Genomic DNA, 25,688 nt, shown 5'->3' with positions numbered 1-25,688 from the left:
GTATGCCTGTTCATGCCTTCCTCCATTGTGCATCTTGTTATTGCTACGTATGTGTCACAGTGTGTGATTAGTGTTGGCTATGCCGTCTGTGTGCGGTGCAGCGTGTAAAGGTATTGTGTGCCTGATACCATGGTGCTACCAAAGCCCAAGAAAAGGTATCTGCAGAAGTGTTTGGGGTCATATACTTCCAAATTTCCGTTCTTTTTGGCATCAAGAAAACATTTTGCATTTTGCACAACGTGTGGATGCGATGCCATCATGTCGCACGGTGGCAAAGGCGACGTGAAACTTCATGTTTCCACGAAGCATCAAAGCTATGTTCGCAACGCTGAGCAGCAAGGCAACATGGTGAACTTCCTTCGGAACAATTGCGATGACAGTGTCATACGTGCGGAGGGCCTGTTTACGGAATTCCTCGTCGAACACAACCTGCCCCTTAGTGTCAGCGACCACGTCGGGCCTCTTCTACGGAAAATGTTTCCGAAATGCGACGAGGCGAAGCATTATGGATGCGGACGTAAGAAGGCAAGCGCAATTGTAGGAGAAATGGCATCAGATGTGCAGAGCACGATGCTGGAGACCATCAAGCACCGTGTTTTTGCTGTTGCGGTCGACGGCAGCAACGAAACTACTGCACAGCTGTACCCGATTGTGGGGACGTACTACGTCCAGGAATGCTCGCGCATTGAAAGTATGTTATTCAGCATTCAGGAACTCCACGGGGAGGCGACGGGACGAAAAATCAGGAACGTCGTGTTGAAGGCAATGGAGACCTGTGACGTACCCCGTGTCAAACTGCATTGCGTTTTGTGCCGACAACGCAAATGTTATGCTAGGGAAAAAAGACGGCATCGCCGCAGCCTTAAAGGAGGCACAAGAAAACTTGGTTGTGATTGGCTGCCCATGCCATCTAATTAACCTTGCTGCTGAGAAGGAGCCACGTGCTTGCCGGCTACGTTTGGTGAGGTTCTTGTGGACATCTTTTATTACTTGGAGAAAAGCTCTAAACGCCAGGACAAGCTGTCTGAATTTCAAGAGATGCACAATGTAGAAATGCAAAAAATGTTGAAGCATGTACCGACTCGTTGGTTGTGACTAGGCAAGTGCCTGACAAGAATTCTTGACCAGTGGCAACCTCTGGTTAAACCTCTTTAAAGAAATCAAATCAAAGAAGCAGTACCCATCCATTTTAGAGTCATATCAGATTCCTCGTAGGCCTGAACCATCAGGAGGTGCAAAGTCCGACGAAGCCAGTCGCAGGCGTAAAGCACCAACCGAGAAGGATGCCCCAGCTACAACAAAAAAGCCAGAATGTTAACAGAGTCTGCAAGACAAGAAATTGTTCCGACTCGTGAAAGGCTGCTTCACTTTTTGACCTCTGACATTAACTTGGCTTTTGGATTTTTTTTAAGTGTGATCCCGCTTTTTGAGAAAGCCAATTGCCAGCTACAGTCACAGGCACCTCAAATACATATTCTGCAGTCGGTTCTGCTCCAACTCCTCACTGAGCTTTTGACTAGGTTTGTCTTGCCAACTGCTGTAAAGGGTGCTACTTCTCCGCTTGAACTTCTATATCAAGATATCCGCAATCAGAAGGCAGACAGTGATCTGGTCATTGGGTACAGTTCGGTACAGCAGCATTGTTAGCGAAACTTAGTTCACATGATCAGATCAATTTTTCACTTGTGTCCGCTCTTACTTTATCACTGCGTGCGATTTCATGAGGAACATATTCCGACTTGAAAATGCAACTCTGAAGAATGCGGAGGTTGCCAACCTAAAATTTACTTCAGAGGCATCGCTCTCGAGTCTTCGTTACTTTATTCAGAGTTTCCCTCAGCTGCTGCCCCGAGATTCCAATGAATCTGCTGAAGATGCTTTAGATGCTCTTGAAGCCGAGTTTGCAACACTACAAGCGTACAGTTTTCCAGAGGACATTCTGAATGAAGAAAGGTGCGACGTGCAGTGGTCTATGATTCGAAAGATGAAAAAAACTAACGGAAAACAGATGTTTCACCGAGTTGCCAAGGTGATGCTGAATTTACTCTAGATACCGCACAGCAATGCAGAGTGTGAGAGGGTTTTTAGCAGGGTGCGAAAAACTAGGACCGAGTTCCACTCATCAGTGCAACACAACCCTCCAAAACCTGCTGCTAGAGAAGGGCCATCAGTCTGGACCATGTTTCGAGCAGAGCTACTCCGTGAAAGTTTTGAAGCGAGCAAAGTCTGCTACTGCAAGGTCCCTGCAAAAGGACTCATCGAACACTGCTTGAAAGTTTGAACAACCCCTCCCTCCCTCAACCCCCCCCCCCCCCGGTCCCACCGGACGTTGGAGCAGTGAATGGCCCGCCCCCTCCGTTGCCGCAAATAAAGTCTCCCGATTTGTTATCGCGCCAGGTTGGCAGGTATGGATTGCAGAACGTGACTGAGAAGCTAGACAGGCTAAGCAAACTGGTGACTCTAAATATTAATATGTAGAAGATTAATGTAATCTTCAACACCCTCTAAAGGGAACCACAGTTTACGTTCCTGCAAAACATTGGAAGTGGTAAAGAGAGTATGTCTAATTATGGCAGGAAATGACCGCATATTCGGACCATGTGAGCGAAATAAACAGAATAAGAATGATATGGAGTGAACTTAGGAGACACTCTGATCACGAACAGCAGATTACCAGTATCCCTTGAGAGGAACATTTATAATTGCTGTACTTTACCTGTACTCGCTTCTGAGGCAGAAATGTGGATGCTAGCAAAATGGACAATGCATTGAGCTGTGAAAAGGAAAATTATAGGGGGCAACATTAAGAGACAGGAAGAGAGCAGAGTGGTTCAGGGAACGAACACAACATAATGGTACCCTAGCTCAACCAAGAAAAAAATGGGCATGGCATGTAATTCCAAGGCAACACGTTCAATGGTCCCTTAGAGGTAAAGCAGTCTAAGCGAAGTGAATGGTAGCAGGGTTAGGCAGATAATCAGGCAGATGAGATTAGGAAGTTTGCACGGGTAAACTGGCTGCAGCTGGCATAGCATAGGATTGATTTGTGGGATATGCCTTTGTCCTGCAGTGGACACACTTGATAATGTCAATTAATATCGAAATGATGCCATAAAAGGGAAGAGCATTTCCTTGCTGCAAAAAGACGAAACTTGGTGAAACACATCACCAATTAAGCACGGCCTGCAAAAGTGTGTGAGAGTGAACAATTTGGGTTGTGACTGTCACTGTCCTCGAAAGAAAAAAATAACTGAAGTGATGGTCTGACACTTAAAGAATATATATGTCCCCACATGCCTGGTTTTATGAATGGCAGTTTACCAATATCCCTCAAGAAGAAATTATATAACAGCTGCTTCTTACCGGTGCTCACCTATGGGGCCGAACCCTGGGGGCTTACTAAAAGGGTTCAACTCAAATTGAGGACTACACAGCGAGCCACGGAAAGAAAAATGATAGGTGTAACGTTAAGGGACAAAAAGAGGGCTGAGCGGGTCCAGGAACAAATGCGAGTCAATGACATCCTCATCAAAATAAAGAACAAATGGACATGAGCAGGGCATGTAATGAGAAGGCAATATAAACGGTCCTTAAAGGTACCTGACTGGATTCCAAGAGAAGGCAAGCGTAGCAGGAGGCGGCAGAAAATTGGATGGGCAGATGAGATTAAGAAGTTTGTAGGGATAACATGGTCGCGAATAGCACAGGACCGGATTAATTGGAGTGATATGACAGAGGCCTTTGCCCTGCAGTGGGCGTGATCAAGCTGAATATGATGATGCCTTGTTTTACACATGCTACGACAATGTGCATATTCAACTATAATGAGCAAATGTGCTTATATCGATGAAGTATATCCATTTTGCCACTGGTGTGTAAATCTAACAAGCGAGGAAGTAGCTCTGAAAAATAGAATTTTTTCAGACGTGGTAAAGTCTGCGACACATACTTGGGATCAAAAGGCACTTGAACAATGACATCATTTTCCACACTCCATACATAAAAAAAGCATATCTGGGTCTTGGTGCAGAGCATCTGAAACTGGATCTGGCTGTAATAGCCATTTGGCCCACTCTCTTGAAGTACAAGTTCGGCATCTTTGTTTAGCCGTACATCATACTTGCCACTACTGATAAGTGGCACACAGTCATTCATGTTGGGACATTTGATTTCAAGAATGGCATCCATTCCTTCAATAATTCCATCAGCACTAGCTGAAAGCCACGGCAGCTCAGTGTTCACCACTGTTCCTATTTGGTTTAGAGTAAGCCCAGTCTTTTTTGAAAACTGCTTTCGGGCAACAGGCTCCATGTGTTTGCCATACTTGGTGGCAGCATTGCCAGAAAAGCTGGGGGAAAGCATCCCCATGGCTGCTTTCTCGCATCCCGTAGTGTCTCTTTTTGGTACCTTGTTGACATTTGAGGCGGTCAAACGTAGCTTCCGCGAAAAAAACCACAGTGGCGTTGCTTGGCTTGCAGTTTCTGACTGAAGCACCTCAGCACCACGGTGTGACAATGCCACATACTTTTCATAAAACGTAGTGCACACCGCACAGCTTTCGTTTCCGTGGTCGCCATGCTCATTCCCATCATTGGCTGGTGGTGGAGGCACTTGCCGCTGCATGCTTGGATGGAACGTCTCATAGATAAGAGTGCCTGCATAAAATATAAGACATCACAAATCAATTATGTACAACATGTTTCATCCCCTTGCTGGTTAAGCCTTAAAACAAACGAAAGGTGAGCTAGGATTGATTGGTTGGCTTATGGGGTTTAACGTCCCAAAGCGACTCAGGCCACCTGGGGTTCTTTAACGTGCATTGACATCGCACAGTACATGGGCCTCAACATTTCGCCTCCATCGAAATGCAGCTGAGATCGAACCCGCATATTTTGGGTCAGCAGCCGAGTACCATAACCACTGGACCACCGCGGCATTGCGCGAACCGCAATTGTAAAAAGGCACCTATGTGCTATGCATTGTTCATGCACATAAACATATCTGTGTGGCTGAAATTATTCTGCAGCCTTGCACTACAGCCCCCTTTCTGTCTTCCTTTCCCTCCCTATCCATCCTGTCTCTTAAGGCACGGGACAGTGAACTAGTTTGAGTGTCTTTCCCCGAAACTAATTTTTAATGAACCAACGCTTCAGGCTTAATTCACACATTTTACACATTGTTCTACTAGTGTTTTGTACTTCTTAGCTTGCAGTGAAGTGCATGTTTCTCCTGCCGTATTACGTTAAAATGAAACTAGTGGAAGCATTCATTTACATAACAGTCCTGAAAGAAGCTTAACTGTTTTCACACCACAGACATCGGTCTATAACTGAACCAGCAACTCTATTAAAGCTTAACGTGCTGTCAGTGTTCAGCTTCTATGATGGCCAGAGATATAAAAGGGGCTCAAAACATGGATATAAGGTCTAATGCTTGCACTTTTGTCTTTTTGAGTATCACTCAGCAGTGCTCTAGCCTTTTATTTGTAAGACTGTTTAGAGACATGCCAAATAATGATAGTAATTTGAGGAAGTGTTAAAGCTATTTAGGATATAGTCAATTCCATTTACCTGGGGTATCAAATAGGTATGGAAATGGTGACTCCGCATGAAATTTGCGGATTTCTTCTCGGGTCATTGGCACAAATGATGGTCTTTACCGCTTTGGGGGGGGGGGGATCATCCACAACCTGCTTCTGCACCTTGAAAGTTACTTCTTCAAGCGTGGCTGGTTCAACATTGCGTTTTGTGCCACTGTTCCACAATGCAGCCCTGTCTGTGCAAGAAGTTGTAGTGTAGCCTTTTGCCACAGCCATTTCTATTTTCCATACGATTGCACCGACGTGGCTACAGGCTTTTGTTTGCCCTGCCATGCAAGTGCATCCGGCTGTGACAACTTCTCCGTGTTGTTTCACGCACGTCCAAGCAGTCGTTGGTGTTGCATTAAGGGACTGAGATGGGCTTACCGTGCCCTTCACGTAACATAAGTCACTGGATATCTTCTGAGTGAAAACATTCCCCACCCACCCACTTTGCACGTAGTTATAGGACTCGAGGGCCCTGAAGTTTTTCATCTGTTGAAAATCACATGCCTTGGAGTTCACAAGGTAAAATATAATATCTGCCGCATTGAGACTTGGCCACTCCCGCATATCTTCACACCAAGCAGTGACTCCATTTGGGTGGCTGTATGTGCTATTGTCTGAAACAAACCAAAACAAATGTATGCAATTTTAGTCGGTTTCAGTCTTTAATACAAGAATACACAAAAGAGTGCTCACAGGGAAGCCAATTTGGATGCAGGGAAACACGCGCACGCATGCAAACGTGCACACAAGCACACAAAAACAATCGAGTGATAATTCGGCTGACGTTAACATCTAAGAATCTCATCTGCGTGCCCTTAAACGTAACAGTACATCATGCCTTATAAAGAAGGCATATACGCCAGGTAACTGTACTCGACGTTTCCCTGCGTTGGCAGTTTACCTTGAGTAAGTGCGTATGCTATCCGGACAGCGGTGTTCGGGAGAACTTGCATCCACAGGCTGAATGCAGTTTCGCGCGCTCTCTGCACATAAGCTAGGAATGGACGGCCGATCGGCATTAAACGCATAAGTGTGTTTTTATAGCTTTGGTAAATTACCTTACAGCACGGAAATGCATCCGGTACGTAATGTACGTAATCGGCTACCTAGAAACCAAGCACTTATCGCATAGGCACAAGCTAGCGTTTTCGCTAGCGAAAGCACCCCTTCGCTTTTTCCTGTATTTAAACCACCAAGTAATTTGTAACATACAACAAATTAGAGCAGTTTCCTTAGGCGTCACACACAGTGGGCGAAACAGGATCCTGATCGCTTTTTGCGAGCATAGATTCCAGCAGCTCATCGCGAATGAGTATCGTGCAATGACAAAGCTTCGAAAGCCAGTCGTTACTGTCTCGTACAAATTTAAAAGATCCTCGGTGCACTATCCGCATTTCGAATGGTACCATTGCACGGCACGATGTTGACTGCATTCAACGTCATGAACTGCGCACACTTAGCCGTGACTAGGTGGCCTAAACAATTACTTACCTCCGATATCGACGGGTGCTTCAGAATCAGGCGGCAAGCCGACAGTGGCTGATGTCGACGCCATTCCGCAATCGCACGGACTGATTCGCAGCCACGGGTGCTCACAACAGGAAAGTATTCGCCTTAATAATGCTAAACCGACACCTCTCAACACTGGTGATACTTGGACTAAAGGTCCAAAGCGACGCTGAGGAGAATTAAGCCACAGAGAATCGTCGGTGAAGGCAGCTGCAGCGCTGAGCTGACGCTTGCCGGCGCCATCCGGCAGTCGCGCGCAGTCGTACCGCCGCTGCCAGCAGGAAAGTTTTCGTCTCGATGCGTAGCCGATGCCTCTCGACACTGATCGGAATAGCACGAAAGTGGCAAGACGACTCTGTGAAGGCCGAAGACACGGAGAAACACAGATGTGGAAAGCAACAAACGTTTTTAGCCCTGCTCGTTGATAGCAACAGCAGCGATACGCCGGCGGAGGCTGAGCAACAACAGTCCAATATGGCGTCGCCGCCAAGCAGACGCTAGACGGCGCCAGTAGTCTAAATATGGTGGCGCCCATGGAAGCCTCAGTGCAAAGGTCTATATACTGATCATATTTTCCACATGTTGTGTGGGGAAAACGACACCAATTACAGCTTCAGAAAATTTACAATTATTAGCTATTAATATTATTAGCCCGTGTTCCCACCAGTGTGCTGTGCTGGTCCGGTCATTCTGCATAGAAGTATCATCGTTACTCTTAGTGAGAGATCCATAAACAGTGACGACAAACGGGACGGTTGTCGAGGGTTCCACTGAATGGCGGTAAGCTAATCGGTGATACCTTGAGGTCGTTCGCCAAGCTGTGGCCACGGTGCGTTAACGCCGTATCCGCGTAGTCCGATTTCGCGGTTTCGGCTCCGGCGGTTGACGTGGTCTGCTTCTCCACAGCAGTGGCACCCGCCGTGGTGGCTCAGTGGCTAAGGTGTTGGGCTGCTGAGCACGAGGTCGCGGGATCGAATCCCGGCCACGGCGGCCGCATTTCGATGGGGGCGAAATGCGAAAATACCCGTGTGCTTAGATTTAGGTGCACGTTAAAGAACCCCAGGAGGTCAAAATTTCCGGAGTCCTCCACTACGGCGTGCCTCATAATCAGAAAGTGGTTTTGGCACGTAAAACCCCAAATATTATTATATTATTACAGCAGTAGCATGGCAATCGGTGGTAAGGAGCACGCCAGACACTTGGAGTGCTCCTTACCAGAAAAATCAAAAAGTCTTCCTTGGGTGGTTGCGCTGCACGACGGGTGGGCGAGCTGGCGGCGGCGGCGGACAATGGAACTGCGTCGTTACGGCGCCCCGGCTGGATCCTTGGCGCATTTGTATATAAACAGTTTTTCTTATGGATATTCCTCGATGTGGAGAAGGCATACGATACAACGTGGCGTAACAGTCTTCAGGGACTTGTCAAGAACGGGCATCGTGGCAATACGCTAACCCTAATAGAAAACGATTTATCTAAGCTTACCTTTGTCGTCAAAATAGGCAACATATTGTCACGTCTCTTTATACAAGAAATTAGAGTACCTCAGGCAGGCGTATTTTCTTATATATTTTTATAATAGCCAGGCGTATATTTTATTATGTATACGTAGACGATGTAGATTTGCAGCGTATGGATTTCCGTATGGGCGTCTTCATCGAAGTGCGCAAGTACCGGTGGTGACTGCATGAGTCGTTTGTGCTCTTCAAATGCATCGGCCTCCGGCGTTTTCTACTTGCACACTACATTACATTTCGTAAGATGTGGAAGCGGCACAGGAATTCGTGAAAAGTACTTGACCAAGCTGATCTAGTAGGTGCACATTCCAAGGAATCCACGCACTACCAACCTGTCGACGGGATGCTGAGACTTTGCGATGGGAGCATCTTTCTACGGGTCGGGGCCCACTCCAGATATCATGGTGCGTCGCAGGAACAGTAGTTCTTCGTACGCAAAGCCATCCGGTTTCATAGTGAATTCAGAAGAATGTCTTTAGCACTGTTTTGTGGCGTTTGGAGTGCTCTCGAAACTTGCAGAAAGAACGACGACGCCATCCAAGTAGACGAGGCAGGTCTGTCACTTCATCCCTGCTAACACCGTGTCCATCACTCGTTAGAACGTAGCAGGCCCCGAGAAAACTCCGAATGGCATGACATTGAACTCAGAGGCCATCTGGCGTGATGAAGGCGCTCTCTTCGTGATCCCGCTCGTGGACTTCTACTTGCCAGTGGCCAGCCTTGAGATCCATGGACGAGAAGTATTTATCGTTTCAGAGCCGATCCAATGGTGTGATTCGGTTCTTTTTATTCATCAAGACTACTGAAGATGCCCATGGGCTTTCCTAGGGTTGGATGGTGTCGTCACGCAGCATTTCCATGACTTATTGCTCTAAGCTACACGTTCTCGCGTCGAAGTTCGGTAAGGGCTCTGGCAGAGTGGCTGAGCACATTCTTCGGGTATTATGTGATGCTTTGCAACTGGTGTTTGTCAAATTCTCGATGACGTCGAAAAGCACTCTTGCTACCGTCGAAGACCTTTGAGCTCTTTGTGCGCAGTGACGGCGAGACTTGTATTTATCGTTTCAGCGCTGATCCAATGGTGTGGTTCCGTTTAACTCTGCAAGCGCTGTGTCACGCTTATGTATTTTTTAAAATACGGCGTAGAATTGAGCCTGTGACTATAGAATAACAAGAACTGCCACAAAATCAAGCTCGGTAAATTCAGCCGAGGAGACGTAGGCGCATTAGGAAGTGGGCTTCTGAAATTATATGCGACCGGGTGTGTTATTATTTTTGCGATGCATTCATGGGGAATGGGAGCAAAAGCCTTTGGCGCCAGTATCTGGAATGTTTTATGGCGTCTTGATCAACCGTACCCGATAGAGTTAGTATTGTGTGTGAATTTTGGCCGGTCTTGAGTAATCTGTTGGGAAAGTATACAGCTGACGCCTGTAATACGAGCTCTGCCACTAAGTAGTGCAAAAATATTTTCGAAAAATTTTATTTCCTTAACACATAGGGTGCTTGACCGCTATCCTCGGAGAAGTGATTGTGGCAGTAACTTCATGTTCTGTAGAAAGTGTGGGCAGGTTACGTCTGATTATTGTACGATGTCCGATAGTTAAACTTGTGATGATGGTACAGCCAGTGTGTGTGCGACAGCACGGTGTATGAAGCGCATGTTTACATTGCATGTGGATTCCCGTGCGCGAGACGCAAATCCGCAGCCGATTTTTCTTCACAATGAACTTAAATGCAACGAATGTGTACAGGTGTACCCAGGCCTGGTGCTCAGATACATGTAGGGTTTGGCACGACGAAAGGGGCGCAACAGAGGTTATATGGGTCACCTTTGAGCACCACTTCTCCACCCACCGGCTGTTGTTGCAGAACACCCGCCGTAGTTGCGGGAGGCAGACTAGAGCTGCAGTCTGATACATTCCGATAAAATTGGTACACGCGCGCTGCCTTTCAGGTATTAGGCGAGGATGAGACTTCCATGTTTCGAAGGGATGCGTTCCCCCAAACCAATCGCGGCCCCAGCTAATTGGTGCATTGAAACTCCACACACGAAATGGCCGCACTGAAGCGGCCCAAATCCCCTTTATTTTGGGATGTGTGCGCGTGGGGAGGCACGGGGGGACCTGGAGGTAATGAGGGTTTTGGCAGGATTTTAACGGCGCAGGCACCTTTCCTAAACAGTAGGGCCTGGAGAAAGCCGAGAGCCAGTCAACGGGTGCGCTTATGCCCACTTTTGAGAAGCCAGTGGGTGCCCGGCGATAATAAAGATCGAACACACGACCTCTTCCAGGCGGGGCCAGCTGTAAGCCCCACATTTCAAGAGGTTCGCAGCGAGACCACCAAAAACCACATAAATGGCTTAACAGAAGTGATAGTTGGTGATAGGAAAGCATGAAGAAAATGGAAACCGAAATTGCTTAAAGGTGAGCGTAAAAAATTACCGACGATTACGTTACTTCCTAATGCGAAATTTGAGCGCAGCAAATAAGCTGTTTCACCTTTTCGATAGATTGAGGCAAAGAAATCGAGCAACACATGTATGCGCTATCACAGATTTTTTTTTTATTTTTCACACGTATTCCTTTAACAAAGACTCCACTAACAGTTCTTGACAGTCATGAAGGAAGCTTTGTGGTCGGAGAAATAGACTGATATATGTTCGACTTGGTACACCAATGCTTGATTCTCAAAGACGAGATCTATACAAGTGCCTCGCGAGGTTGTCACAGCCGTGGGACGCGTTACGAGCGAGAGGAACGGGATGTTCTCCCGCATAAGTGTTAGGAAATTGCTGTTTGTCTTTATGTCAACATTAAAGTCCCCCACTACTAACATCGGTGTGGATCGATGGACGGTTAATGCGAGTTGCAGGAAGTGCATGACGTCTTTCGTGAGTGCGGTAGGGGCGAAGTAGGCAGCTACTACCAGCAAGATAATTTCGCAGTGGCGAACGGCAGCGGCAATTTCGGCTCGGGCGGTGCACATATACAGATCCGCCGCCACCGATCTGGCTCTCTGATTGCCACCGCACAGGGCGAACGGCAGCGGCAATTTCGGCTCGGGCGGTGCACATATACACATCCGCCGCCACCGATCTGGCTCTCTGATTGCCACCGCACAGGGGTTGCATTGGAGGAGGAGCGAAGAAAGGAATTAAGTTCGAGCCGGCGCTTTGACAACCGGAGACTCGCAGGAAGAGGGGGGAGGGGGCGGCGTGTACACGCAGCGGCAAACGATGGGGGCAGAAGCGCGCGCAGCAAGCGGACAACACGATAAAGGGAGGAGGGAAGAGATAGCAGCGACTGACTGATGCCGCTGACGCCGATAGTGAGTCAACCCCAGCTGCGGAGTTGGTTTCAGGGACAACGCCGCCGATGCCGACACAAACAATATGATACCCTCGCTTCCGCAGCGCTAAGAACCAGGTCTAGCCGTGGGAAGGTGGTCACGTATTCGTCGACGTGCCGGGGCCTACGTGAAATAACGGGCGCGTCGGCAACTGAAGAGCACCCTATCCGCCACACAAGAACAGGGGGGGGGACCCTTTCCTCCTCTTTCTGCATGGCGGCGACGGTGTTCTATGCAGTCACGTTATCTTGACTCTCTAGCGGCGTCAGCGGCATCCAGCGGTATCAGTCGGTCGCTGCTAGCGCTGGGGGGATGAAAGGGGGGCGGAGCTGGTTACGAGGCCGACGACAACGCCGACGACGACGCGAAACCCAGGAACGGACGCCAAAGAGCTGCGCTCTAAAATTTACTCATGATTACAATATTCCCAATGCGAAATTTGAGCGCAGCTTTACACGAGTTTCATTTCACGACATAATGGCTAGCGCGGACGATCTGTCTCGTGTGGCACGTTGCAAAGGGAGCGAAATGTGGCGCGACTGCCTCGTTAATCGGGACATCACGACAGGTAGCGTCTGGGTGACGCGTGACGCGATTCCCAGCCACTGCTGCAGATCTCCGCTTATGCAGCGCTTTGTTTGGATATAGACGACGGGCGCTACTACGGCGCTTTCTCGTTCACTCTAAAAACAAAGAGTTCCGAAAACTCTCTCTGGGGGAATATTGGCTTGTCTCATATTTAACTTTTTGTTTTAGAGAAAGATCGATCCCTTTGATAGAGAGTAGAATACCTCCCTCGGACAGAATGTTATTACTTCACCACCATGGAGTGCTAATACTCTTCAGCAGAGTGCTAATACTCTCTTCCCACAAGAGTAATAGTACTTAACCAAAGTGTTCGTACTCGCCCAGACCGAGTGCTTCTACTCATCCAAACCCAGTACTTCTACTCCTACAAATCGAGTATTTCTATACCTCCAAACAGAGTGCTTGTACTCCTCCTAATAGAAACTTCTTGCTCCTTCAGAAGAGAGTGCTAGTACTCTTCCCATTAGTGTGAAAGCACTCAGGATGTACAAGAAAGCGTTTGATTCAGTCGAAATCTCAGCAGTCATGTAGGCATTACGGAATCAGGGTGTAGACGATCTGTATGTAAAAATACTGAAAAATATCTATAGCGGCTCCACAGCCACCGTAGTCCTCCATAAAGAAAGCAACAAAATCCCAATGAAGAAAGGCGTCAGACAGGGAGATACCATCTCTCCTCCCCGCAGGGGCGTCTGCGTAAGCAGGCGTTTGATGTGTTGCGAAACCACGTACCCGAGCACATGGGGGTTGGAGCCTCCCGCGTGTAGCCGTGCGCGGCTTAGCCGTGTCCGGGGAAAAGGCGATCCTGGGGGTTGAGCCGATGCCGGGTGTTCGGACTGTTAAGCCCCCCCCCCCCCCCCCCCCCCCTGTGGAGGCAACAGACCTCTTTGGCCTCGGCTTCACGTAGACGGCACCCCCGGACTGACCCATCCGGGGGAAATCGATAGTTGCCGTTTCCTCTACCCCTCTCCATTCTGCGTGTTTCTCTCTTCTTTTCAATCTTTCCTGTGTTCTCCTCTCTTCTATTAACTTCCGACTTTTCTGGCAGGGAGGGTTAACCTTGTGTGGGTGGCCAACCTTGGGTACTCCAGATTGGGTTATAGTAGCACCGTACAACCGGCGAGCGCCGGTATTACTCGTAAGACTTGCTCCGTCCCCATGTTGGGCTCGGTGGTGGGCGGTTGGCGCTGCTACCGAACTCAAGACTCCTATATGGCTTCTGGCAAACCACTTTCCTTTGATCGCCCTCTAAAAAGAGGGAGCACCGATGCAACGTTCCAATTCTGTTTGAAGAACAATCAAGAACACTTCCCTAAGTACCAAGTAATCCACAGTGAAGGCAAGAAGAGCGTGCGTAAATTCTCCCCCTACTTGGTGGCGAAATGCCTCGCAAACACTATAGGACCTGGCTACAAAGCCACAAAGATGTCCAATGGAGACCTGCTTCTTGAATTGAAGGATAAAACTCAACATGATAAAATTAATGACTTGAAATGCATTGGCGATGTAGCAGTCACTGTGTCGCCACATCGAACCATGAACACGAGCCGTGGAGTAATTTCTGGAGAGGACTTCTTGGACCTTAGTAACGAAAAGTTGCTTGAAGGTTCCCAGGACCAAAATGTGATCAAGGTAGAAAGAATCTTAATCCGCAGGAACAATGAACAACTTCCAACAAAGCACATTGTACTAACCTTTGGTACCAGTGTGTTGCCTAGTACAGTGGATGCAGGCTATATCAAAGTACGTGTTAGGCCGTACATCACAAATCCTCGACGGTGCTTTAAGTGCCAGAGGTATGGACATGGATCTCATACATGCCGAGAAAAGCAGACTTGCGCGAAATGCAGCTCAAACGATCATCCATCAGACCCTTGTGACTTATCTTCACATTACGTGAACTGTGATGGAAGCCATCCAGCTTACTCCAGGACGTGCCGTAAATGAAAAAAAGAAAAAGAGATCATTGCATTAAAAGTCAAAGAAAATATAACATTTCAAGAAGCAAGGAAACGTCTTTCGTACTTAGATCACACGAGCTTTTCCGAGGTGGCGCGATGGGGACCTGCGTCACAAGCACCTCGGTAGTCTACCGCGGTCACTGATAGTGGTCCGGTAATCACTCCGCCTGCCCCTCTGGTGGCAACAGCAGGTGCTGCTCCATCAACTTCGAAGGTGAGCCTGCAGACTTCGGTTCCGCAGGCTCCAAAGCTAAACCGAACTCCACGGCCTGGGACTCAAGTCTCAGCGCCTAGTTAACGATCCTCCAGCGCCTCCGAGAAGGTTATGGAGGTCGATCAAAAATCCCCGGTGTCATCGACGCCGAAAGATCAGCGCTCTCAGGAGCGCGCTAGGAGAGAGCAAATTCCTGTAACTGCTCAAAGAAAGGGACCGGTAACCTAAACGGTTACCGCCCTTGTATACATATCCATCTATCTTTACCGCGTGCTCTTGAACACAGACAACAAAAGTCTTCCGCGATATGGCTACGCAATTCAGTGGGATGCCAGGTGCCTATTTCGCAATCTAGATGATGTCATAGATCTACTAGAGGAATATCAGCCACGACTATTCTGTGTTCAAGAAACACATTAAAAGTGTACACACAAGAAATTCTTAAGACAGTACATAGTTTTCCATAAACATCGAAATAATGGTAACTCTTCTTTAGGCGGTGTCTCAATTATAGCCCAAAAGTGAGTAGCATGCCAGCATGTATCGCTCCAGAGTTCATCTGAGGCAGTGGCTGTTCGGGCTGTATTGTTCAATCAACTTATAACTATTTGCTCCATATACATACAGCCTGATGAACGGTTTGACGCAGCAGAATTTGAAAAGCTGACTGACCAGCTTCCCAAACCCTATATAGTAATCGGAGACTTCAATTCTCACAGCACATTCTGGGGTTACTCAAGATGTGATGCGAGAGGACGGGCAATATAAAACTTCCTTCTTTCCTCTGGAGCCTGTCTATTTAACAAGGCAGAGCCAACCTTTTACAGTTCCGCACACAACACGTATTCATGTATAGATGTAGGCATAGGGTCAGCATCACTTCTTCCATACCTGGAATGGAGAGTTATCAGTAATCCATATGGGAGCGATCATTTCCCAACACTCCTAGAAACAACAAAGTGGCACGATGGGCCAGCTTACCCCCAAAAATGAAAACTTCATAGTGCAGAATGGTCAAAATTTAGCAACATAAGTAAACTGTCCCTAAAGGATGTGGAGCACCTAGGTGTAGAGGAACTGACCACCTACATCACTGAACATATCCGCTGTTCTGCTAAAAACTGCATACCTCAGTCCTGCACAGATAAAGTCAATCCGAAACCGTGGTGGAACAAAGACTATGAATCTGCAAAGAAACGCCCGAACAGAGCATGGAGTAGATTTTCACGCTACCCAACTACAGAAAATCCTATAGAATTTAAGCGGTGCAAAGCAAATGGCCACCGTATCCGCCGAATATCCAAAAGGGGAAGCTGGACACGCTACGTATTATTAATAAACTCATACACAGATGTTAGCAAAGTATACAGCACGGTACGTATACTAAAAGGACAACGTCCAAATCCTTTTCCTGTCACCCCTGGCTCTGGCGATACAATAGAAGATCAAGCAAACAGTCTTGGTGAGCACTTTCAGAGGGTATCAAGCTCCGAAAATTATACCGTAAGGTTCTTACACCATAAAAAAGCTAAAAATGTTCCTCTGCGTCCAAAGAAGTCGTTATCAGAAGGATACAACAAACCACTAACATTACATGAACTAAAGCTTGCCCATGCTCTTGTAGCAGTTCGGCTCCAAGCTCTGACACTAACTTATGAAATAATCAACAATCTGCCTGGAGAGACCCTAACCTGCATCTTAGGTCTGTACAATAGGATTTTCGCAACTGCTCATATACCTTCATCTTGGAAGGAGGCAATAGTGCTACCAATACTGAAACACGGCAAGGACCCTACCTTAGTTAACAATTACAGACCAATTGCACTCACTAGCTGTTTACTTAAAATATTTGAAAATATGATTAACCATCGTCTTGTGTTCTTTTTAGAATATCATAGTATCTTGGACCCTCACCAATCTGGCTACCGAAGAGCAAGGTCTACAACCGATGATCTTGTTGTCCTTGAGTCATATATACGTGATGCATTTGTACACAGCCAATACTGCCTATCTGTATTCTTTGATATTGAGAAGGCATATGATACTGCCTGGCGATACGGTATGCTGCAAGACCTGTCGTCCTATGAAATTTGTGGTTATATGCTGAACATCTTGCAAAATTACCTCTCTGAAAGGAATTTCCGCGTAAGAATGGGCAATGTACTATCGCGCACTTTTCTTCAAGAAAACGGCGTACCACAGGGAGGAGTGCTAAGTTACACACTTTTCCTCATTAAAATGAACTCTCTGCACTCTACTATGCCACCCATAGTGTCTTATTCTATGTGGACGACATTCAAGTCAGTTTTAAATCTTGCAATATGTCCATATGTGAATACCAGATACAGTTAAGTGTTAATCGGCTTGCGAAATGGGCGGACGAAAACGGGTTCCGATTCAATGCAGACAAGACTACCTGTGTGCTGTTTTCCAGACGAAGAGGGATATGTCCTGACCCAAGCATTAGGATGAATGGGAGAAGCCTGGTAATTAGAAAAGAACAAAAATTTCTGGGCGTAATCTTCGATAGTAAGCTAACATTCATGCAGCATATAAAACAGTTGAAGCTTAAATGTCTTAAAACCATGAACCTTTTAAAGATATTATCTTACAAGTCATGGAGAACAGATAGGTATTGCCTGGTATCTCTATTTAAAAGCCTAGTGTTGTCACTCATAGACTATGGATGTATTATTTACCAGTCAGCTTCAAAGACAACAATTAAGCTACTGGATCCTCTCTATCACCTAGGTAACCGCCTAGCACTTGGTGCCTTTCGTACGAGCCACGTCGAAAGTTTATATGCAGAATCGCATCAGTGGCCGCTGGATTATCAGCGTACGTATCTGGGAGTCACCTATGCAATGAGAACCTTGTCGCTAAGAGAAGATCCATGCAAAGCACTCATAGGTGATCAGTCCACAAATGAGTTGTATTTTAACAGGCCTTCACAAGCTCCGCCGCTCCCGTTAGGAGTAAAATCTGTCGCGGAAAAACTCGGTATCGTTTTCGCAGATCTGCAGGAAAGCGACTATGCTGAACCCATCCCACCTTGGGAGCAATGTACAGTTACCTGTGACTTGTCCTTTAGAGAACTTGTCCAAAAAGAACTTTTCCAAAAGAGTTGTCCAAGTGCAATCATCCAGCAACATTTCTTGGCCCTTGAAGACAAGTATAGATCGATGGCATTTTTCACTGATGCTTCGAAGTCTGCAACTTCGGTATCATGTGCAGCCCATGGCCCAAACTTCTCCCACACTAAAACCTTGCACACCCATAGCAGCATTTTTACAGCCGAAACGTACGGTATCCTGATCACTGTTGAGTACATAGTACAGCACAAGATACAAAAGTCCATAATATACACATATTCTTTAAGCGTTGTCACAGCCCTGTCCTGTGGCAAAGCAAGCCGAAACCCTGTAATTAACCAGCTCCTTAAACACATTGACGTAGCGTATAAACAAAACCTGGCTCTTGTTGTATGCTGGGTGCCAGGCCACTCTGGGATCGCAGGCAATGAAATGGCGGGCAAAAATGCTGGACAAGCGGCTCATCGGGATACAATTGATATAAGCTGGGTACCTGCTGTGGATATAAAACCTGTGGTAAGAAAGGCGCTCCGTAATCATTGGCAAACGGAATGGGGCAATGAAGTAGAAAATAAGCTGCACCTGCTCAAACCGCAGTTAACGAAATCTTTTCCATTGAAGCTTGATAGACACACCGAAGTCACCCTGGCACGACTCAGAATAGAACACACTTATGGCACACACAAACACCTCTTCACAGCAACTGACCCACCGACGTGCACACGCTGCGGTGAGAACCTAACCGTCTTACGTGTCCTCATTCAATGTCCTGACCTTCACCGACACCGATTGGCTCATTTTAGAGAACTCTACTCACACCATATACCACCGATCCCTCGATGTTCTTATCAGAGGATGCAATTTTTAACTATGAAAGAGTGCTTAATTATCTTGCAGAAGTTAGCTTCCTCGACATTACCTCATACCATCCTAACCTTCAGATTGTGCCTCACAGGTGAGGTACAATCTGATGCACAAAAGTATGTCCGAGCTCTTGCACTTCTTGCGTAAGCAAGGATTTACAGCAAGGGACTCGGGCAATCCGCTATAATGTACTATGTGTGCCCATAACCAATGCATTTAAGGCTTTATATTTATCTTCGTAGGTATTTTAGAATGCAGTTACTACTATTTATTGATTTGTCTTACGTGTAGGCCTCTATACAGCCTCTATGTCATAGCCCTAAACACAATTTTACTAAACCAAAACACATGTCATGGCGCTCTTTGGCCTTAAATGCCCTTGCGCCAATTAACTTCAGTCATCATCACGATCTCTCCAAAGCTGTTCACAGCGTGTTTAGAGGAGGTATTCAAAGACCTGGATTGGGAAGAATTGGGGATAAGAGTTAATGGAGAATACCTAAGTAACTTGCGATTCGCTGATAATATTGCCTTGCTTAGTATAAACTCAGGGGACCAATTGCAATGCTTGCTCACTGACCTGGAGAGGCAAAGCGGAAGGGTGGGTCTAAAAATTAATCTGCAGAAAACTAAAGTAATGTTTATTAGTCTCGGAAGTGAATGGCAGTTTGCGATAGGTAGCGAGGCACTGGAAGTGGCAAGGGAATACATCTAGTTAGGGCAGGTAGTGACCGCGGATCGGGATCATGAGACTGAAATAATCAAAAGAATAAGAATGGGCTGGGGTGCGTTTGGCAGAGATTCTCAGATCAGGAACAGCAGGTTGCCATAATCTTTCAAGAGAAAAGCGTATAACAGCTGTGTCTTACCAGTACTCACGTACAGGGCAGAAACCTAGAGGCTTACGAAAAGGGTTCTTCTTAAATTCAGGACAACGCAACGAGCTATGGAAACAAGAATGATGGGTTTAACGTTAAGGGATCAGAAAAGAGCAGATTGGCTGAGGGAACAAACGCGAGGTAATGACATCTTAGTTGAAATCAAGAAAAAGAAATGGGCATGGGCAGGGCATGTAATGAGGAGGGAAGATAACCGATGGTCATAAGGGATACGGACTTGATTCCAAGGGAAGGGAAGCGTAGCAGGGGGCGGCAGAAAGTTAGGTGGGTGGATGAGATTAAGGAGTTTGCAGGCACGACACGGCCACAATTAGTACATGACCTGGGTAGCTTGAGAAACATAGGAGAGGCCTTTAACCTGCAGTGGGCGTAACCAGGCTGATGATGATGACTCAGGATGTAGTACCATGATCACGTTAGAAGGGATTCACAATACTTAAATGTGGGAAATATTTGATTCCTTCATAAGCAGCTCCTGCAATTACGCTTGGTGTTTTGGGTGTAATCTTGAGTCGCAGAGTTACTCAAATGAAACATTTTTTTCTCCTAAAAGGTGAAAATCTTTATTGATCCGTTGTTGAACTTCCAGCTCGACAACAACAAGTGCTTCCAGGACTACGGATACAGCGCGAGTACCGGCATGCACAAGACTCTTGGGGATTCCATGAGGACTGACCACGACGCTGGTCCAATAGATGTGAGTATGCGCTTTATGCCGCATAGGAAAAATATTCGCAGATGCACGTTAAGCTTCCGCGCCAATATAACCACCTGTTTATTTTCATTAAGAGGAAATACCTTACTGCTCTTTGCAGAGTGAGAAGTAGATGAGTATTGGGTTTTTACCTGTTTTGAAGTGGAAGCAGTCATTAAGATACCATTGCTTGTAAATAAGTTGTCTTTGCAGTTATGGTGTAACAAAATTTAAGAATATTTAATGCTACTTCTTATTTTGTAATCAGAGTTTCGTTCAAGCTTAGCTTAAAACACAGGTATTTCACCTTTTACCAATCTCCTACCTCGTGTCATCAGAATTAGCCTGCACTCCAGGTTTATAGTTCGAATACCGGATCGAAGGCCAAGCCATCCTTAAGAAGTCCTTCGACTTCACATTGTTACGCAGGTAAAGTATGAGTCATTTTCTGCTAAATCTACCCAGTGAACGATTAGTTTCTTTCACGAACTTTTATCGTGAAATTCGTAGAAGTTAATTGGCAATTAGCGATACTGCATGACACTGACGATTAATAGTAAATTCAGCAAAAAATTTTCGATCCACTTTCTTACAACTGGTCTTTTGGCACGAGAACTGTTCCTTTAGGTCAAGTGCATCATCGGGCTATAAGGAAAGCGCTAGACTAACAGTTCCTTTCGGCACCGTGTCCAGATTTGTGAACGCGACCAGTGGCGTAGCAACGGGGCGGGGGGGGGGGGGGGGGGGGCGTAGACCCCAGGTGCATGGAGCCAGTGGGGGGGCGGGTGTCATATATGTATGTATGAAGACATCCCTCTTTCCGCCGGTTACACCCGGAGGGGGGGGGAGGTGTGACAGCAGACCTATGGGCCCCGGGCGCCAGACGACCTTGCTACGCCATTGAACGCGACTGTTGTTCTTTTTAAGCGCAAGGGTAACTGGCCTGAGCGCCACTTCGGCAACTATATGTCTGAAGCCGCGAAGTATGCGACCGAGGAAGGCGCCTGGAGGTGACGAAAATCATGCGCCAAGGAAAGCACGTAGGAGCGCGAGCGCGCTATATATAGGGAGCCTCTATAGATGATGGATGGAGGTTATGACCGTCCCCATTGGAACGGGACAGTTGGTTTCGCTACCAAGCTCTTGTTATTTTATTTACTAATGTGCTACCTATGTTAAAGAAGGAAAATACGAAAAGGAAAAAAAAACACGATGAATTCCCATAACGAAAGTTTCTGAACCACTATCGTGAACTTTGGTTTTGTACACCTCCGTTGTTTGTCGCTTCCCTACTTCCAGAAATCTTCCAATTTCCTGTTACTAATTTCTATTGTGGACATATTTACTTTCCCCGTGCTCTTGCTGAACCCAGGGGCGCCATGGACGAAACGTTAATTTTAGGCATCGCCTGACGTTTGTTTGCAGGCGCGAGAGAGAGAATCTGTGGCCTTTTGCACCTTGAACATATGACTCTGCCTAGGTACAACGGAGAGGACATGGTGTATCTCTCATCTTAGCATTTTAGCAAATGCTTTGTGCGTTTGTCCTCTAGATATGCCGGCATTGCGGAGTGAAGTCGAATTTGTTTACGCTTAGGCGCTGGCTCCTGGCGCGGTGAAATAGGTGAAGCAGCGGACACCGACGCCCCATTCCGCGACTGCTGTGTCGGACAGACTGTCTCGCACCTGCGACGCTGGTGATGAGTGAGTCATTTGCTTGCCCTTCACGGCGCTGTACTGTAAAAAAAACTTCACTGATTTTACCGAGGGAGGAGTAGGGGTCGTAGCAGGGGCAGGTGCGTCTTATGGGGCTTCGGCCCCTCCATGAAATTTTTTCGTCTGTCATGCACCCATACCCAGAAAATCTGGACATACGTTTAGTGTCTTTTTCCTCCACCACGTGGTGTATCGACCTTAAATATTTGAAATTTGCGCCGTGGCGTATGCCATGGCGCAAAACTAAGGAAAACATAATAAAAAGACGAACACCCTGAGACTGTTGCTTCACGTCGGTACGAGCGCGCTTATGTATCAGACTTATCTTGAAGACAACCTGCTACTTGCTCGACTGGCAATGAATCTATGATTTTGCTAGACTCCTTGCCCGACAGCTCATCGGCATTCTGGGTGAGATGTCTGGCCGAGATAACGGCTCCCGCAAACCTTCTGTTGGGTTCCTTTTCTTCATTGTTTCTTTTTTTCTTATTATTTGTTAACCACTGCGGCCGCGGGCTTCCGTAATAGCGTTATGTTTCGTGGGTTTCCTATAGAACCGGTGCGATGCAATAAAAGGAAGCTTTAGCTCGAGCTTTCTTCGATGCCGGCTGCTCAAATATATGTAAAACGCATAAATAAGAGATATGTCTGCAACATGGAAAGTGTAAACCGCTCCCTTTTCGCTACCCCCACATCCACATAGAAATAGCCGACAACTACAACCGAGGTAGTGCCATTATAGCTAATTCACGCAAAGTGAGTATTTCACTTGCAACTGTAATCTCATTCTTTGATACTGTCAAATCGATGCACTTACGCCGCTGGGTGGTCGGCTGGGCCGACTTGCTGTGGCACCGCAAGGACTATGTGTGCTACACGGAACGCGTAAACCATTCCCTTTTCGGTACCGACACATACACATTGAAATCACCAACAAGGACAACAGAGGTAGTGTCATCGAAGCTAATTCATGCAAAGTGAGTAGCCAAGAACCTTACGGGAGTATGAGTCATTGTATTTTTTGCTTGCTTACGGCGGTATGAGCATTTGCTCACGGGGGTATGAGCCATTGGTGTTGACATTTTTCGGCATGCTGTTCTGTATGTTATATGCGTGATTAGAAATAAGTTAATAAGCACTGTTCGCTTCACTTTGCTGAGTGCTTGTAACCTCTGCCTTACGGTGCTATGAGGCATTGCATTTTTGCTTGTTTACGGGAGCATGAATGCTTACGGAGGTATGAACCATCGATGATAGTTTTTGTTCACGGAAAACAAAAATGCCCGTAACTGTATCCATATAGAGCTTGCAGTGAAAGCGAAATGGTGTGTTGGGCTTTGAGCGTTACTTCGTTTTCAGAGGATAAGTGCGCGAAATATGGAGTTAGATTCACGACTAACAATTTTGGAATTTTCTTTGTTCTTCACTATCACTTCTATGTGACAGTAAAAACATGCTGCATTTTCATTTAGTGAATTCGCGTAAAAAAACCGTGCACTTTTGCCCCCGCAGGGGCGTCTGCGTCAGCAGGCGTTTGGTGTGTTGCGACACCACGTGCCCGAGCACACGAGGGTTGGGCCCTCCCGCGTGTAGCCGTGCGCGCCTTAGCCGTGTCCGGGGAAAGGGGGATCCTGGAGGTTGAGCAACACACCTCTTCGGCCTCTGCTTCACGTAGACGGCACCCCCAGACTGACTCACCCGGGGGAAATCGAAATCGGCAGTCGCCTTTCCCTGTCCTTCCCTCCAATCTTCGTCTTTCTCTCTCGCCTTTCCCATCTTTCCTTTCTTCTCATCACTTCTCCTCACTTCCTAGTTTTCGGGCAGCAAGGGTTAACCTTGTGTAGCTGGCCAGCCTTGGTTATGCTGTATTTGGTTATAGCAGCGATGTACGGCTGGCGTTGGCAGGGTTTTTCTAGCAGGAACTTCTGTCACGTCCCCCCGTTGGGCACCATGGTGGGTGGTCGGCATCGTGGCCCAAAACCCAACTGTACCTATGGAAAACGCTTTTCCTAAACTCCCTGATCGCCCTCAGGAACGAGGGCGCACCGAAGAGGTCTTTCAGTTTTTCGGACGCCAAGTCCGCAATTTTCCTCGTTTTCACGTGATCCACGCAGAAAAACCAGCTAAACAAGTGCGAACAAAACCACCGTTCCTTGTATCGAAGTCTCTTACCGAAGTTTTTGGTCCAGGATATAAGGTGTCGAGGATGGCTAGCGGTGACCTCCTCTTGGAGCTCCGCGATCAGAAGCAATTTGAGCAACGGCCTCACGTAGTATCATTTGTGGAGACCCAAGTAGTAGTAACCGCGCACCGCACGATGAATACCTCCCACGGCGTTGTCTCGGACGATCATTTGCTGGAGCTCACTGAGGCTGAGCTCTTGGAGGACTTCAGTGAACAAAATGTTATAAATGTCAGAAGAATTAAGATGAGGCGAGATGGAAAAAAAATCCAAACGAAAGACTTGATAATCAACTTCGAATCGAGTGTCCTGCCCGACTCAATCGAGGCCGGGTACATCAAGGTCCGTGTCAGGCCGTAGGTGCCAAATCCACTCCGATGTTCCGAATGCCAGCGCTTCGGTCACAGCTCGCAGAGCTGCCGAGGCCGCCAAACGTGTGCAAAATGCAGTGCTCAAGAGCACACCTCTGAAGCTTGTGAGAACGCTCTCCACTGTGTAAACTGTGACGGGGAGCACGCCGCATACTCGCGGTCGTGTCCCTCCTGGAAGAAACAAAAAGAAATCGTAACGATCAAAGTAAAGAGAATATCTCATTTAAGGAGGCACGCAGGCGGGTATCGTACCTGCCCAAGAAAACCTTTGCCGATGTGGCGCGTCAGGGGGCAGCGTCACAACGGCCTCCGGCGGCTGTCCGACCCACAAGTAGTGAGTCGGCAGCTACACCATCTGCCCCCGCGGCGGTTGCAGCTAGCGCTGCTCCACCAACCCAGCAGACGGGCCCACCGACCCCGAAGATGGGCGCAGCCGAGGCTGCCCCAACCTCCGAAGCCCCTTCCAGCGCTGGCAACAGCCAGCGCAGCCAAATCTCTCAGGGAGCCCCATCGACCTCCGGGCTGGTGGGCGCAGGGGTCTTGCCTTCCGGGGCAGGACCCTCTCGGAAAACCTCTCGCTTGTCCGGCGCTTGTCCGGCGTCTCACAGGAGGCAATGGACACTACACCTGTACTCAAGGCGCACCAAACGCCTAGAGAGCGCCGAGACTCGCTCGAACACTTCAGAAAGGGCAAAACCCCTATTAGAGGGCCTCGAAAGGACTCTGTAATCTAAGGCATCGCTTCCGTTTCCGTAAACACAGCACCAATTTTCTTTAAATATGGATACACAAATCATTCAATGGAATGTCAGAGGTATTCTTAGGAATCTTGATGATGTGCAAGAACTCATCCATAAACACAATCCAAAAGTGCTGTATTGACAGGAAACACACTTAAAATCAAAATACACTAACTTTCTTCGACATTATGTTACTTTTCGCAAAGATCGCGATGATGCTGTCGCATCATCGGGCGGTGTTGCAATTGCAATTCAAAAAAGCATAGCGTGTCAACGTTTACAGCTACGAACGGCCCTTAAGGCAGTGGCAGTTCGAGTTGTTCTGCTAAACAAACTTATCACTACTTCCTCGCTTTATATACCCCCCATTACAAAGTAAGCAAATATGAATTTCAGTCCTTTATAGA

At 47.2% G+C, this 25,688-nt stretch overlaps 1 protein-coding gene across 1 annotated transcript in view; it reads left to right on the top strand.

Moving 5' to 3' along the window:
- Positions 1-25,688, top strand: part of LOC129384105 (calcium-activated chloride channel regulator 1-like) — a 548,714-nt gene that overhangs the window by 424,302 nt on the left and 98,724 nt on the right. The window contains exon 12 of the mRNA XM_055069245.1: positions 20,169-20,276. Coding sequence (XP_054925220.1) covers positions 20,169-20,276 — 108 coding nt within the window. The remainder of the gene's footprint in view (positions 1-20,168; positions 20,277-25,688) is intronic.

Source organism: Dermacentor andersoni, chromosome 9, assembly GCF_023375885.2.
Source record: "Dermacentor andersoni chromosome 9, qqDerAnde1_hic_scaffold, whole genome shotgun sequence".
Classification (NCBI taxonomy): domain Eukaryota; kingdom Metazoa; phylum Arthropoda; class Arachnida; order Ixodida; family Ixodidae; genus Dermacentor; species Dermacentor andersoni.
The sequence above is the reverse complement of the archived record's forward strand: the minus strand, read 5'-3'. Positions and strand labels throughout refer to the sequence as shown.